The 14,833-nt window shown below is 37.7% G+C and overlaps 1 protein-coding gene across 1 annotated transcript in view; it reads left to right on the top strand.

Annotated features, from left to right (window-relative positions):
- ATP13A4 (ATPase 13A4) overlaps positions 1–14,833 on the top strand; it is a 109,050-nt gene that overhangs the window by 71,556 nt on the left and 22,661 nt on the right. Inside the window, exons 15-21 of the mRNA XM_041731856.1 lie at positions 2,055–2,141; positions 2,373–2,526; positions 3,790–3,901; positions 8,623–8,747; positions 11,478–11,641; positions 12,441–12,563; positions 13,766–13,845. Coding sequence (XP_041587790.1) covers positions 2,055–2,141; positions 2,373–2,526; positions 3,790–3,901; positions 8,623–8,747; positions 11,478–11,641; positions 12,441–12,563; positions 13,766–13,845 — 845 coding nt within the window. The remainder of the gene's footprint in view (positions 1–2,054; positions 2,142–2,372; positions 2,527–3,789; positions 3,902–8,622; positions 8,748–11,477; positions 11,642–12,440; positions 12,564–13,765; positions 13,846–14,833) is intronic.

Raw genomic sequence — 14,833 nt, forward strand, 5'->3', positions numbered from 1 at the left:
TCATCTGAATGATGCAATTGGTAACAGTATCTCCACTGTAGGATTATTGTAAGCTTTAAATGGAATGATGCATTTAAAAAATCCCTGGTAATGTGCCTGGCATATTACAGGTTAGTAGCATTAATATAATTATGATTATTATATATTTTCCATCTCTTGAGACAATATAATTATTGTATAATTATTTTCCAACTCTTGAGCAATGTCTGGTTTTAAAGTTTTCTAGAACATGGGGATTTGGAAACAGCACTGGCTCCCATGTTTAGGATAACTCATTGTTACCAAAAGTTTTATTCCTATTCATTGAATATTGATTTTGTTTCTAAGGCTAGAAAACAATAGAAAGGGAAACCATGAAAGAACTTTTGTTGAGACTTTGAGGTAGGCTTTAAGAACAAATGGTATATGTTGTTTCTAATGGCTGAGTAATATTCCATTGTATACATAGACCACATCTTCTTTATCCATTCATCTTTCGATATTACTCAGCCATTAGAAACGACAAATACCCACCATTTGCTTCAACATGGATGGAACCGGAGGGTATTATGCTGAGTGAAATAAGTCAATCGGAGAAGGACAAACATTATATGGTCTCATTCATTTGAGGAATACAAAAAATAGTGAAAGGGAATAAAGAGGAAAGGAGAAAAAATGAGTGAGAAATATCAGAAAGGGAGACAGAACATGAGAGACTTCTAACTCTGGGAAACGAACTAGGGGTGGTAGAAAGGGAGGTGGGTGGGGGTTGGGGGTGACTGGGTGACGGGCACTGAGGGGAGCACTTGATGGGATGAGCATTGGGTGTTATTCTATATGTTGGCAAATTGAACACCAATAAAAAATAAATAAATAAATAAATAAATAAATAAATTATATATATATATATATATATATATATATATATATATATATATATATATATATATAAACAAATGGTATAGTTCAGGACCAGCAGGCTGGCTTCCTGGTTCTAGTTTTGGCTCTATTTTGACTGCTTGACCCTGTGAAGTCATCCCTCTTGTTGGCGCTTTGGCTTTTGTGACCTTAAAATGACAGGACTGAATTATATCAGTCAGCAGTGTTCCTATAAAACAAACAAAACAAAACAAAGTAACCAAACTGGAATCTTATCTTAAAAGCAGAACTTATTCAGAAGCATTCTATAACAAAACAACAGTTGGAGTTGCTGTGGCTGAGATAGAAGATGGGGAGCATCACATGAGGTGCAGGGAAGCACCCTCCACATACTTAGCCACAAGCCCACCTCCACGCCCTGCATCCTGGCACAGCTCTAGGCCGCTGTGATACATGTGTTCTCCCCACTGAAGGACACAATCTCTGGAGTCCCTTCCAGCTCTAGCAGGGCGTGCTTCTGTAACTATCTGATAGAACTTTGCTGGTCCCCCATTCTTTCTGGGTTACTGTTTCTGTATCTTTAAGTAGGAATGACAATTTCCTTTCTGAGATTTTTTTCAACTGTTGGATGATACAATTACAAAGCATTTTGACATCTTCGGGGAAAAGGTTCCTTTGACTATGATTTAGGGTTATTATTTCAGCAATTACTGAGTGTTTACTTAACACTAGCCATGCACATCACAGTCCCTGCCCTGCCTGGCCCTGAGGACTATGGATTCAAATTAGACAGAAAGGGCAGGGCAGGGCAGGAGCAGCATCAGACTCCAGGAAAACAAAGACAGTATGGTGCTTGCCTCACACGCAAGTCTGGCTCTTCATGCTCACTATTTTAAAGTTAAGCTCTTCAGAAGTGGAGAATGAACCTTTATGCAACACAGTCCAACGGAGAAAGCAGGATAAATTGCATGAATAATTCAGAAGTATCTGCCCTTCAAGTTCTGCTGCATTTCCAATGCACTTTTTTTCCCCCTGTGGTGAATTAACTCTGGTTCACCTCCATCTAGCTGAGGGAGGAGACACCAAGCATACATTGAGGTGGTCTGAGGATTTTCTCAAGGAGTGAGTTTGAACCTAGTATTAGTGGATGAACAAGAAATAAATCTCTACAATGAAATATCCCATTTGTGAAATAGGGGATGGCTATTTCTGAGGACGATTTCCACATCAAGGGAGTGCCAGCACATGCCATGGTAGTTAAGCCCTGCGAAACAGCCAGCCAGGTAAGCCTTGCCTGCTATCTGTCCCACAATGCCCAAACTCAAAGGGAAAATCTCATCAGGCCTAGAATTTTGAAAGAACACAGATGTGTGTTCTTTGAAATCTATATGTGAAAATTGCTAAGAGCTTGCTTCCTGTGTTTGTGAAAATAAGGACTGAAGGATGACTAGTTAATTCCTAATAGCTAGGAGCTATGTGGGTATGTCCTACTCCATTCCTCATCCCTCAACCAGGTCCCAGTTGAAGGAATAGCAATCCTGCATCAGTTCCCATTCTCATCAGCACTGCAGAGGATGACAGTCATTGCCCAAGAGATAGGGGGTGACCGGCTGGCATTCATGAAAGGTGCACCAGAAAGGGTGGCCAGCTTTTGCCAACCTGAGACAGGTAAGTGAACAGACTTATAGTACAACTGACAAATCTGTATTTCCAGCCCGAATATGTCCTGTCAGCACTAGATCTATGAATCTAATTGCCTACTGATCATTGCTAATGTGGTGACTCAACTGGCATCCCAAACTCAATACTTCTCTTTCTAACTTCCTGTATCTTCCATTTTGGAGAATAGTACTACCAAGTTACACTACTACCCCCAATTTAGGATTTGGGGTGAAACCCTGATTCCTCCCTCTCTTTCAGAGCCTTTGTTTTATCAATTGCTAACCCATGGCTCTGTCACTCCATCAACTCAGGCCCTATCATCCCTCCACCAGATCACTTTAATATTTGATAAACCCTGTCCCCAAAGTCCTTATTCTGATTCACCCTTCATACTGTGACCAGATTGGTTTTTCCACCACATAGTATAACCATATTGTCACTTTCTTGCTTTTATTTGTTCAGTTGCTTCCCACAGGTTTCAGGATAGTCTCAAACTCCTTTAGGATTATATATAGGTCCTTCATGACCTGACTCCTATCACACTTTCCAGATATGCCTTACCACTCCTATCATCACTTGTGCTTCCCCTGAGCTGAACTCACTACTGAAGTCTTCCTTGTCTTGTGTCTTTATGTCTGAGCATATGATGCTCCCTTGGCCAAAATACCTTTCCCCTTCCTTCATCTACCCACTTTCTACCAAAGGGCTTGGTATAAGCTCTTTGAAGTGTTTCCATAGCACAGTACAATTGTTTGGATCTCATTGCAATGGCAATCATCTCATTCTCCTGGCTGTTGCCCTACTAGACAGAGATTTCTAGATCAGGGCCTGTGGCTTAGTCTCTGCAGATACATCTGACACATACATGGTTAAGTACACTCTCAATAAATGTTTGTTGGTTAAGCTAGAGAAAAAAGAATTACATGCTTTCCCCATTTCTTTCTTTTTTCTTTTTTCTTTCTTTCTTTCTTTCTTTCTTTCTTTCTTTCTTTCTTTCTTTCTTTCTTTCTTTCTTTCCTTTATTCTCATTTTAACTTCATTGGATCCCAAGAGATCAGATCAACCCTGATGATATAATTATGTTTAGGGTTTCCACTGATTTATTCATGTATCTTTTTAGAAGTATGTTTTCTTGGAAAAGAGTTGGATCTATTTTTTTGTTGTGTTTTGTTTTTTGGTTTTTTTTAGTTGGATCTATTTGTAAAGAATTTCTCCACAGTACTGGCTGAGTTAATGTTGCATACTAATCTTGCATTATTTTCTGAACAGTACCAACTAGTTTTGCTAGCGAACTTCAGATTTACACAACACAGGGCTTCCGGGTCATAGCACTGGCATATAAGAAGCTGGAAATGGATCATCACACCACCTCCTTGACAAGGTAAGTGGGGAGAATTTAATAAGGCAAATTGATTTGCTGGACAGTGGACTGGGCAGTGAACTGAGCAACATAGCTTGCTGGAGCTGTGTGCATAAAGTGTTTCTGAACTTGATAAACAAGGATATGGTCATCCCTGTCCTGCCTCAATCACAAAGCTGATGTGAACACTGGGAGAATTTATGAGAAATAGCTGTATAAACTATAAAGTGCAATGTAATTATACAGCTTTGTGAAAATAGATATATGAATATAACCCATGTTTCAGAGAATTTGAAATTGTGAGTTATGCCCCCAGTTTGAACCAAATATAAGTAGCTAATTTTTTATTAGAGTTAGCAAACTGGTTAAGAGTTAGAAAACATTTATCTGAAAAAAGTTTTTGATAAGTACTCAATGAAACAAATAGAGCTTAGATTTAACACATAATCCAGATAATGTTTGTAGGAAAACAAGAAAAGCTTCAGAGGATCCATTCTAGAGAAAGTTTTTATATGTAAAAGGGGTGTTTGAAAGCTAAAATGGATTAGGGTATTTATTAGTTCAAATTTGTTGTTTTATTTTCCACAGTTTAGAGATTACTGTATTTCTTTTGCCTTCACTGCCATGTCCAATAATCTGTGTCAGCTTCTATGGGTAACACTGCTATGGAGATAATCAAGCCTTATTTTGTTATATTGGATTTTAAATTTGATGTAAATTTAGGTTTAATATAGTTGTGTTCAACCCTGTCAGATTCAACGTTCTCTTACTATAATTACATTTTGTACTGCTTCCTTTAAGATAAAACTCATAGGTCATATGATCTGCATATATTCTATGTAAAAAAATAAATATAATGCCCTCTAATATAGTAAAAATAGAAACAAACATACAATTCATGTCAAAAAGTAATAATTCAATGTTTACTTAGCTGATTCCACTAAATCAAACTGAAGCAATATGTTGCTTGCACCTGTGTGTAGAATCACAGAGGGGTGGGGGGTAGGCTGCAACAGCTAGGAATGTAGACTGATACAGGTGTGTTTACATATTGAAGTCTCAAGTACCCCCAGCAGTCATGCTGTCAGTGAGATGACTCTGAAATGGTTATAAACTCTTGGTAAAACTGAATAAAACAGCACAATCTCTTTTGAATTTACATGGTAGTTAAGTTCCTGAAAAATTCAACAGAATATCAAGGACATGCGAAAATACTTTGTGTTTGTATATAAAACACAGCAGAGGGAAATATAAAAGTTTATATTTGCTTAACATAGTATTAGATATATTATAGTACAGTATCCTATACAGTATATAATAGTACAGTATAAGCCTATACTGGCTTAGGAAAGTACAAATGATTTTTTTAATGTCCATGAATAATCTGTAAAATATTCAAAAGGCATGTAGGGTGCAGGGGAATTCTTCATTGTGCATTGGTTCATTGCAGAAAACCTCACATAGATACCTAGAAAGTTTCCAAATATCCTAGAGGCGGTACCATTCCTGCTGGGTGAGAACCACCAATATGCCCTAACTCTGTCACTTTGTGAAGGGCCAGTGGGGCCCAAAGAGGGAAGTGGCTCATCAAAAATCACTGAGTATTGGATTCCTATGGCCAGCTTAGACTGACCCTCAAATCTTTGGCTATTACAACTCTGGGTATTTGTTGTAATTTAATCAGTGCATGCCATTCAAGCTGCTCAAGTCAGAAGGCTAAAAGTGACCTTTGAGACTGGATCTTATATTTTCAAGAAAAAAAAAAAACGTGGGTCTAGGATATGGACGAACTGGGAATGGAATTTTATTTCCTGAGAACTCATTGACAGATATATATCTAGACTCTGGCTACTGTGCTGCTGCTTCTGATTATTATAATAATATATTTGCCTATCTACAAGTCTCAAAATCATGGCTTTGGTGCTGGTGCAGATAACAAAGCACTAATGGGGAAGGCACGTAAGGAATGGCACAATAGGGGATGGCAAGGGCTGTGGCATGTAGGAGGGTACATGCCCTGGGTAATAGCATTGAAATTCCAACTTCTCAAAGTCTGGTAAGATCTAAACACTTGTAGGATCTAATAGGATCTAATCTTAGGTTGTCAGTTTGTGCTAAAGCCACATCACCACTACATCTACTCCTAACTAAGCTAATTTACCTGAACTTTGCTAATCTCTAATCAGAGCAGAACATTCTTTCTTTCTAGGGGGTATGTGTGTGCATGCTTGTGCATATGTGTGTGTTTACCCAGAGTGCTTCCAACACTGATATCATTTCTCTGAGTGTTTTTGGCCCACCTTTTGCATATTTCATCCTTTAAAGATTACATGGATTTTAGGAACATGAGGGGTTATCTCGTGGTTGACAATGCTCCCTTTGTATTACATTCCCATTCTTTATTATTTTTGGATGTTTCAGAAGCAGGTATAATGTTTGTGTTAGATGCAGGAAAAGATAGCTCACTATTCCAAGTTGCAGAGCTTGAGATCCCTCAAGAGACCATTTCTCTTTACTTCTTGGTTCCCACTGAAACTCATGAAAAGAAGAATCATGTAGTGCTAGAGCTAGACGAGATCCATTAGTTTTACGACCTTCTTTTACAAAAGAAGAAATAGATTACCAGACAGAGAAAGTGATTTGCCCATGGTCACAAAGCAAGGTAGTGGAAGGTCTTGGATTAGAAGTATAGTCTCTGGATTATTGTGTATTGAACCCTATGAACACTATGTGCCAGAGGAACCAGAAATATGAGTGCCAAGGTAGACTGAGGACTGTCAGATGGTAGACCATGTGGCCATTTTCTTGACCCAGTCTGGTAGCCTTATGATTGGCTTATGTCATATCATCTCTGAAAATATCTAAAGCCTCAATCAGGAATCACCTAAATTATCCTTCAAAGAATAGCTCAAATATCCCCTGTTCCAGGAAAGTTTCTCCAATCAGTCCACGCAAAAAAAGATTACATCTTCCTCTCTGATTCTCAGGGCTCTGATTCCATAGGACCATTATTTGTGCATGATGATGCTTTTCCCAGCCTTCTTTACTAAGGTGGTCAAGTCTAATGTCTTCCTGGTTAAACATGAAATCTCTAGAGTTAGGGGCCACTGTCATTTCTGCATATTCTCTCCCTTTAGTCTTATTCCTTGCCCTTATTTAGGTATTTGTACTGGCTTTGCTTTCCATGAGAACTCTCTGGCAGTAGAATTTCGGAGAGAAGAAATAAATTTTCCTAGGCTGCCTGTTAAAAAAAAATGATCACACCAGACACCAGAGCATTTCAATTAAGGGTACCCTAGCCACTTCCTCTGTGTTGGGCACCACATGCATGTTGAGACTGTTGCTGACCCATGTAGGCTTGCCCTCAAGTTGTTGAGAGTGATCAGATAGCAAAGAATGGTGAGTGATAAAGGAACAAATAAAATGCATGCTACACTAAGGTACAGGTAAGATGCTAAGGGAGCAATTATTTCTACCTGGAGAGGTTTTGATGGGGAGGTACATGTGAACTGGCACTCAAAATATAAATGGGAAAGATTTCAATGGCAGATCTTGGGGAACTTACAACATTTTCCACGAAATAAGAAAGAATGTCTTATGGCAATCCAGGGCAAATGTTTCGAGATGGTTGAATAGAGAGCATAGCCATGGTGTCTGGTTCACCTTGTCTGGAGGTTAGTGTGGGTGAAGAATTTAGTGATAGGGAAAGCCTGGAAGATATTCTGGAACCAGGTTATGCAGAGACTTACTGCCAGTTTCAAAATAATGGGAAATGCCTGGGGTGAGTAGTGCAAACTATGCCCACTTCCTTCTGGCCACTCTGGTGGAGGTGGTAGCAGTGTCCTAGCAGCATGACTAACTGTAGTCCATGCCCCTGGTTAACATGAGGCTCAGCATTATGATGTCCATGACAAGCAAGGCAAGGTGTTTTTCTACGTGTTGCTTTCATCCATATTTCAGTCAGAATTAGGCAATGCTGATGTTTTGCTCTTGTGTCTGCTAGAGGAGTCTGGGTTTCAGATAAATGAATCATGGAAGAATTTTTGCCCCAGCCCCACCCCAAATATACTCCCCTGCACTTAATTCTGTGGAATGTCTTGGAAATGTTCTTGTAGTGGTGATAATAATCATGTAGTGGATGGAAACCTCAGAGGCTCCACTTCCTTGCAGAGATATTCACACTTTATGCAGAAGAACAATGCTGCCTGTAGAGGGAGGAAGTGAAAGGAAGAGCTTGGCTTTAAAAGAGGGGCTGTTTTTTGAGCAGCATACCTCTTAGGACTAAAATAGTATTGCTGATAGGCTTGGATTATGGAGAAACTGGCATTTTGTTTTATTGTTCTTGAGCCTCACTTACTTTTCATGATGTTTTGTATCAGAGCTAGAACTCCTCTCTGGTAGTTGCTAACAGGTGAAGAGCTAGAAATCAGACCAACTACAGTAGAAAAACTTTGGGTCATTTAACTCATTCTCCATGGAAATTAAGGCAAATCTTTTGCTTAATAAATACTGTCTCTCTCAATTGATTAAGTCAGGATAAATGTCTCAGTATCCTTCATGTCCACTCCTGTTTTCTTTCTGGATATTTCCCAGCATGTATTCAATGGTTAAGGAATGATACTTAAGTGGATGGGTGAGAACCACTTTGATAGGAACATATTTGCCTTTGTTTTTGTTTTGCTTTCCCTAAGAAAGGCCATAATGTGCTATTTATGTTCAATTATATACCTGTACATTTCCAGGGACAAAGTAGAATCAGATCTGATATTTCTGGGATTGCTAATCTTGGAGAATCGGTTGAAGGACGAGACAAAACCTGTTCTGGAAGAGCTCATCTCAGCCCGGATAAGGACTGTAATGGTCACAGGTATAGACCAAAGTGTACGTGAAAACAAAGAATTTGATGTGGGAATAATCAAGATTCACTCATTTCCCAAAGATTGTTGACTACCTACTGTGGGTTGGATGCCATTGGAGATTGGCAACAGAAAAAGCAAAGTTACTGCTCTTGGCCAAGTTTCTATTCAGGTGGATGAGATAGAAAAATCAATCAATCAATCAATCAATCAATCAAATAACAGCTAGTAACAAGAATTATGAGGTACATGAAACAAAACAGGATAATGTTGTTAAAGCATGTCTGGCTGGCTAATTTATATGTGGTGTCCTCTCTCAGAGGGGCCATTGAGATAAAATCTGCATTATAAGAAGATATGAGCCACCCAGAGATGATGATTTTTGCTGTTGAATGTTAGAGGAAGAGAAATATTTAGCCGGTGTGGTCTGCGAACTACACTGAAGGCCCATCAATAATGAGACCTCTTAGCTCTCAAGGCTCTAACCTCAGGGTAGGGAAGCCCCTGCCCACCAGTTAGTTCTTCTGGGGATTCTCCTAAGTACTTTGGTAGAAACCTGAAGAAAGCCATGTTAGGGATAGTGAGCCGGTGTTATTTATTGTTTAGTGGTCACTCTAGAATCACAACATCTGTACATATCATTTCAAGAAGCCTTATGACCATAAACATCCTCTGCATTTTCTCCTTTATATTATAGTTGTCACAAATATGACAAGAAAAACCCCACAAAACCATGTTAAAGTTTTTACTTTCAATAAGCAAGAGTTACACACAAATGAAGAAAAATAGACTTTTATATTTACCTAGATCTTTATTATTTTTGTTGCTATGTTTTTATTTCTCATGTTACAAGTTTCCCTCTGGTGTCATTTCCTTTCAGCCTAAAGAACCTGTAGGATTCCTTTTGAGTATATCTGCTAGTAACAAATTATCTTAGTTTCTCTTCCTCTAAGAATGTATTTATTTATTTCCTTCATTTCTGAAAGATACTTTCACTAGCTATAGGAGTGTGAGTTGATAGTTCTTTCTTCAGCACTTCAAGGATATTCCACTGTCATCTTGCCTGCACGGTTTTTGATGAGAAATCTGTGATAATGTGAATAATCATTCCTTAATATATAATGTATTTTTTCTCTAGCTGCTTTTAAGATATTTTCTTTATCTTTGTTCTTAGAAATTTGATTATAATAGTTCTCAGTATGGTCTCACTGAGTTTATCTTGTCTGGGATTCACTGAACTTCTTAAATCTATAAATTTAAATCTTTTACCATATTTGGAGACTTTTCTTGTTTCTTCAAAATATTTTTTTCTGTTCTCATTCCTGTCTCCTCTCCTTCCTGGATTCTAATGACATGAATGTTGTTATTCTTTCATCTCTGTTCTTTTGTTTTTAAATTATTCTCTCTATTGTTCAGATTGTATAAATTCTATTGATCTATTTTCAAATTCACTGACTTTTTCTCCTGTCATCTCCATTCTGCTTTTTGAGAGCATCCAGTGAATTTTTTATTTCAGTTATGTTATACTGTTCAATTCTGAAGTAGTAGTTTTGTTCTTATTTATAAAGTATATTTTTTTCTCTTGAGAACTTCTATCTTGTCATTTATTTTAAGAGTGTTAACCTTCATCTCATGGAGGAGGCTTATAAGAATTGCTTTAAAAACATTGCCTGGTAAGCCCAACATCTGAATCATACTTGGACTAGCAACTGTTGATTGTTGTTGTTGTTGTTGTTGTTTTCCTTGAGAATTGACCACATTTTCCAGGGGTTTTTTTTTGTATGTTTAATAGCCTGAACATTTAAAATATTATATTGCAAGACTTTGAATCTTGTTATAATCATGTGGAGAATGTTGAGGTTTTATTATTTTAATAAGCAAAACCCTAAGACATGAGAGGCAATTAATATTCTAGTTCAGTTCTTGAGGTTTCTACTCTTCTTCTCTGGGTTTATTCTGCATGTACACAACTCTAAGTTGAGTTCATATACTATTAGTTTTGTTATATTGTTCTCTCCTTTCCAGGGTCTGTCCCATAATTCTTCAGGCCTTTTTTTTCTGGTTTCTCTGGCCAGAAAGACTAATTTTCTCTTGGAGTTTTTGCTTCCTTCACATCTCTGGGACTGGGGTTCACACTCAGGTCAAACATGTGAGAGGAAAGAGGAAAGAAAAGCCAAGAATATCATCATATTGTAGATTGTTTCTCCAGATTTGACTCCCTTCCACATTCTGCCTGCTTCTGTTTACTTTTCAAAATCCTTGGAGAGTTGCTTTTTTATTTTTCCCATAGTTTTACATTGTAATCAGTAGGAGATAGATTTTAGTGGTCTTATTCCAGTTTGGCTGAAAGTGGAACCACCTGATACTATATTAAATCAGTGGGGTTTTGCTAAATGTTTACCAAGCTAACAAATGGTGGAAATAGATTTGAATTTTGCCTTTTTATTTTTTCCTCTCACTCTCTGGAAAAAAAAAAAAAATATATATATATATATATATATATATATATATATATATATATATATATATATACTGGTAGGTTTTGAAGTAACCAGATGAAGAACAACAAGAATCACAAAAGGGATCATGAATCCATGGAGAATCAGAGTGAGAGAGACTTAGAAATTATTTCATTTCACACCTAAAATTAGTTCTGAACTCCTTAACCTAGTGCTCTAGGCCCTACATGAATTGGTTCTATTTCTTCAACCTCATCTTGCTATCTTCCTCCTTTCTTATAGGTGACAATCTTCAAACTGCAATAACAGTGGCCAGAAAGTCTGGAATGGTTTCTGAAAGCCAAAAAGTCATTCTCATTGAAGCGAATGAAACCACTGGATCCTCATCAGCATCTATATCTTGGAAATTAGTAGAAAATAAGAAACACATTTCATACAGCAATCAGGTATACCTAACAATAGATGTTCTGCCGTAGTATCTTACTCGCAGTGTTGGCTACTCAGTGTTGGCTACTGAGCAGCTTTGACTGGCTGAGATGTGCAAGTGACTTAAGATCAACATATTTCTCACACATATGCAGTTTGAAGAACTCCTATAAGTTTCTCATACTGTTCCTATCAAGCTTTAATGTATAGTGCTTTCCTGGGCACCAAGAAGAATTCATTCTTTTAGGTGTAATAAAGTTGTTGGCTCTATGTGAGGACTGTGAATCTAATTTCTCATCTTCCTCTTGCTTGCTAGCCATTCCATTGGATCCAAAGGAGATTTAGTCCCTGGGAGAGAAACTGCTCTGTGCATTGGAAAATTAGATTATGTTTTCAGGGTGGGAAAAGAGTTTTATTCATTTAATCTTGTCAGTATTTTATCTCTATTGTGTCCTTGTGGAACAATATTAATTCTATAAGAAAAAAAAAACTGTAGGTTCTCACTTTAGGGAGAGATTTGTTAAGCTGCACTGCTTTGTATTTTACACTTGAAATGTGTGAAATGTGCTCTTCTCTGGGATTCACCAAGATCAAATCAGGATGAGAACAGGACATGAGTAAGTGTTATTCTCCTATTCACTAGAGGCTGTGATGTGCAAAGATTGATCGAGCAAAGAGAAAGTGTTTCTTTGAGGAATCAGGGGTAGAATGTGACTCTTAAAGAGAGACCCCAGACTCTCATCAGGCCTTCTCTCTGATATATTTGTGCCCCTTTACCACTATATCAACTGTCTAAAGTAACCGGGTCTTGCTTTGCAGGATAATTACATTAATATCAGGGAAGAAGTCTCTGATAATGGCAAAGAAGGAAGTTACCATTTTGCCTTAAGTGGAAAATCCTTTCAGGTTATAAGTCAACATTTCAGCAGCCTACTGCCAAAGGTAAGTTCTAAGAGGGTATCAATCCCCCAGTAAAGATGCTGATGATGTCACTTACAGAGCATGTTCTTAAGTAATTTCAAGATATATCTATTGAATATATCATAAAAGAGGCAAATATTCTTGTCTCATTTCCTACTAGATTTAAAATTAGTAAATTTGATTAGCCAGTTTCTCATCATCTATAGGAATAAAGTATTAGGGACTCTCAAGTCATAAGGATTGCTTTTGGATGGCTATCTTTATATTGTTATGGTGAGGGGTCTCCTATCATATTGGAAATCCAGTATTTATATAGGAAGGCAGGCCAAAAATAGAGGAATTCCATTAGGTTTTTCGGTAGAGAAACTCTATACAAAAGAGGGTCAAACTTAACACTTTTCTGATGCAGAATGAACCCATAAGGGGGCAGGTAAGTTTTATGTATAACACATAGATAAACTAGAAAAAGATTGTGTCCAGTGTAATCCAAAAAAATAAATTGCTTGTATTCAATTTATTATCCTCTTAGGAACTATTTAAGAAAGAAAGAAAAAAAAAGAATAAAGGCTTTGAGGCTGATGGAACATTAAGCCGAGTTAGTGCCCAGAAGAGCAGGGTACATGGAGATATAAGACAGAAGCATTTAGATCCTGTAGAATAAAGCTCAAGTGGATGGAAGTAGTATGTGTTTAATATCTCCAAACCATCGATGTTCCATAACCCAAATTAGGCTTGGGATATCAGCTGAGCTTCACAATTGGTCAAGTCTAGTTGGTATGGTTAAATTAAAGACTACAAATTGTCACTATTTCATCATCAGGCTGTTTTTCTACTTGTTCTGAACAATTTTCTGAGAAGCAGTTCTGTCCTTTCCTTTTCTTGGGTCACTAACTTCTGAGTATCTTGCAATTTCTCATACTCTACTGGTTCAAGATTCCATGAAGCTCAGGATTTTTTGACCACATTCTCTATGGCAGTTCCACTAGATTCTTGAAGATCATCATTTTAATCAAATATTTTTATTAAGTCTTTACTGATTTTTGGTCTCCTTGGTCATTTATTTAGTGACCAGGTCTCAATGTCTTAAAATCCAAAAATGGACTTCTTGTAAACAAACTATTTTTGTCATTCATGGATTTTATTACCCAGTGTTCTGAGTATTATCAATTATCTCATGTATGCCCAACTGACATGATAAAAAATTTCTCTTGGGTTCCTTACAGATACTGATCAATGGGACCATCTTTGCAAGAATGTCTCCTGGGCAGAAATCCAGTCTGGTGGAAGAATTTCAGAAACTGGAGTAGGTTTTTTGCCAACTCAGGTGGTATGAAGTGCCTAGAGGCGTGACAGTCAGGGAGAGTTGTGTGAGGTACAGAAGTCACCTAGTTTGGCTAAGGCAGTGGTTCTTTTTTTTTTTTTTTTTTTTTTAAATTAATTTTTATTGGTGTTCAATTTACCAACATACATAAAAACACCCAGTGCTCATCCCATTAAGTGTCCACCTCAGTGCCCGTAACCCATTCCCCTCCAACACCCGCCCTCCTCCCCTTCCACCACCCCTAGTTCATTTCCCCGAGTTAGGAGTCTTTATCTTCTGTCTCCCTTCCTGATATTTCCCAACATTTCTTTTCCCTTCCTTTATATTCCCTTTCACTATTATTCATATTCCCCAAATGAATGATCTTAACCTAACTGCATATGGCAGTTACCTCAGGAGCTTTGAAAAAGTAGCAATACAGGGACCCCACTGTCCAGAGATTTTGATTCAGTTGCTCATGTGAGGCTTAGACATCAGTGTTTTTTCGAAGCTCCTCAAATTAAGTCAGTGTTGCATCCGGAGTTGAGAACTACTGGATCAGAATATATGGGGCATGAAAGTGTATGGTGAGAAAGGAACCTGAAAGGGTAGTCTGAGTTCAGCTCCTAAAGGTTCCATGAGAATTTAAACTTTATTTTTACAAGTTATCATCACAGTTATGACATAAGGAGATTCATATGACAAAAGATTCATATAACCTTAAAAATATTAAAACATTCATATGACAGAGCATTCTCTCTATCCTAAATCAGAAAAAATAGTTCGAACGCATGGGTCTTCATGACAGAGTAGACATTCAAGTAATGTAAGCATCATTTCGAACCCTTTATTTCTTGTTAATAGAACCCAGCGAGTCCTGGCAGCTTTCTTTACTTCTGGTGCTGGACCACATAGACATGACTCCTACTCCTACCCACTCCTACTTCATGTAGTCACTTGGCAAACTTCTCGATTCACAAAGCCCTGTCTT

This window comes from Vulpes lagopus, chromosome 17, assembly GCF_018345385.1.
Source record: "Vulpes lagopus strain Blue_001 chromosome 17, ASM1834538v1, whole genome shotgun sequence".
Classification (NCBI taxonomy): Eukaryota; Metazoa; Chordata; class Mammalia; order Carnivora; family Canidae; genus Vulpes; species Vulpes lagopus.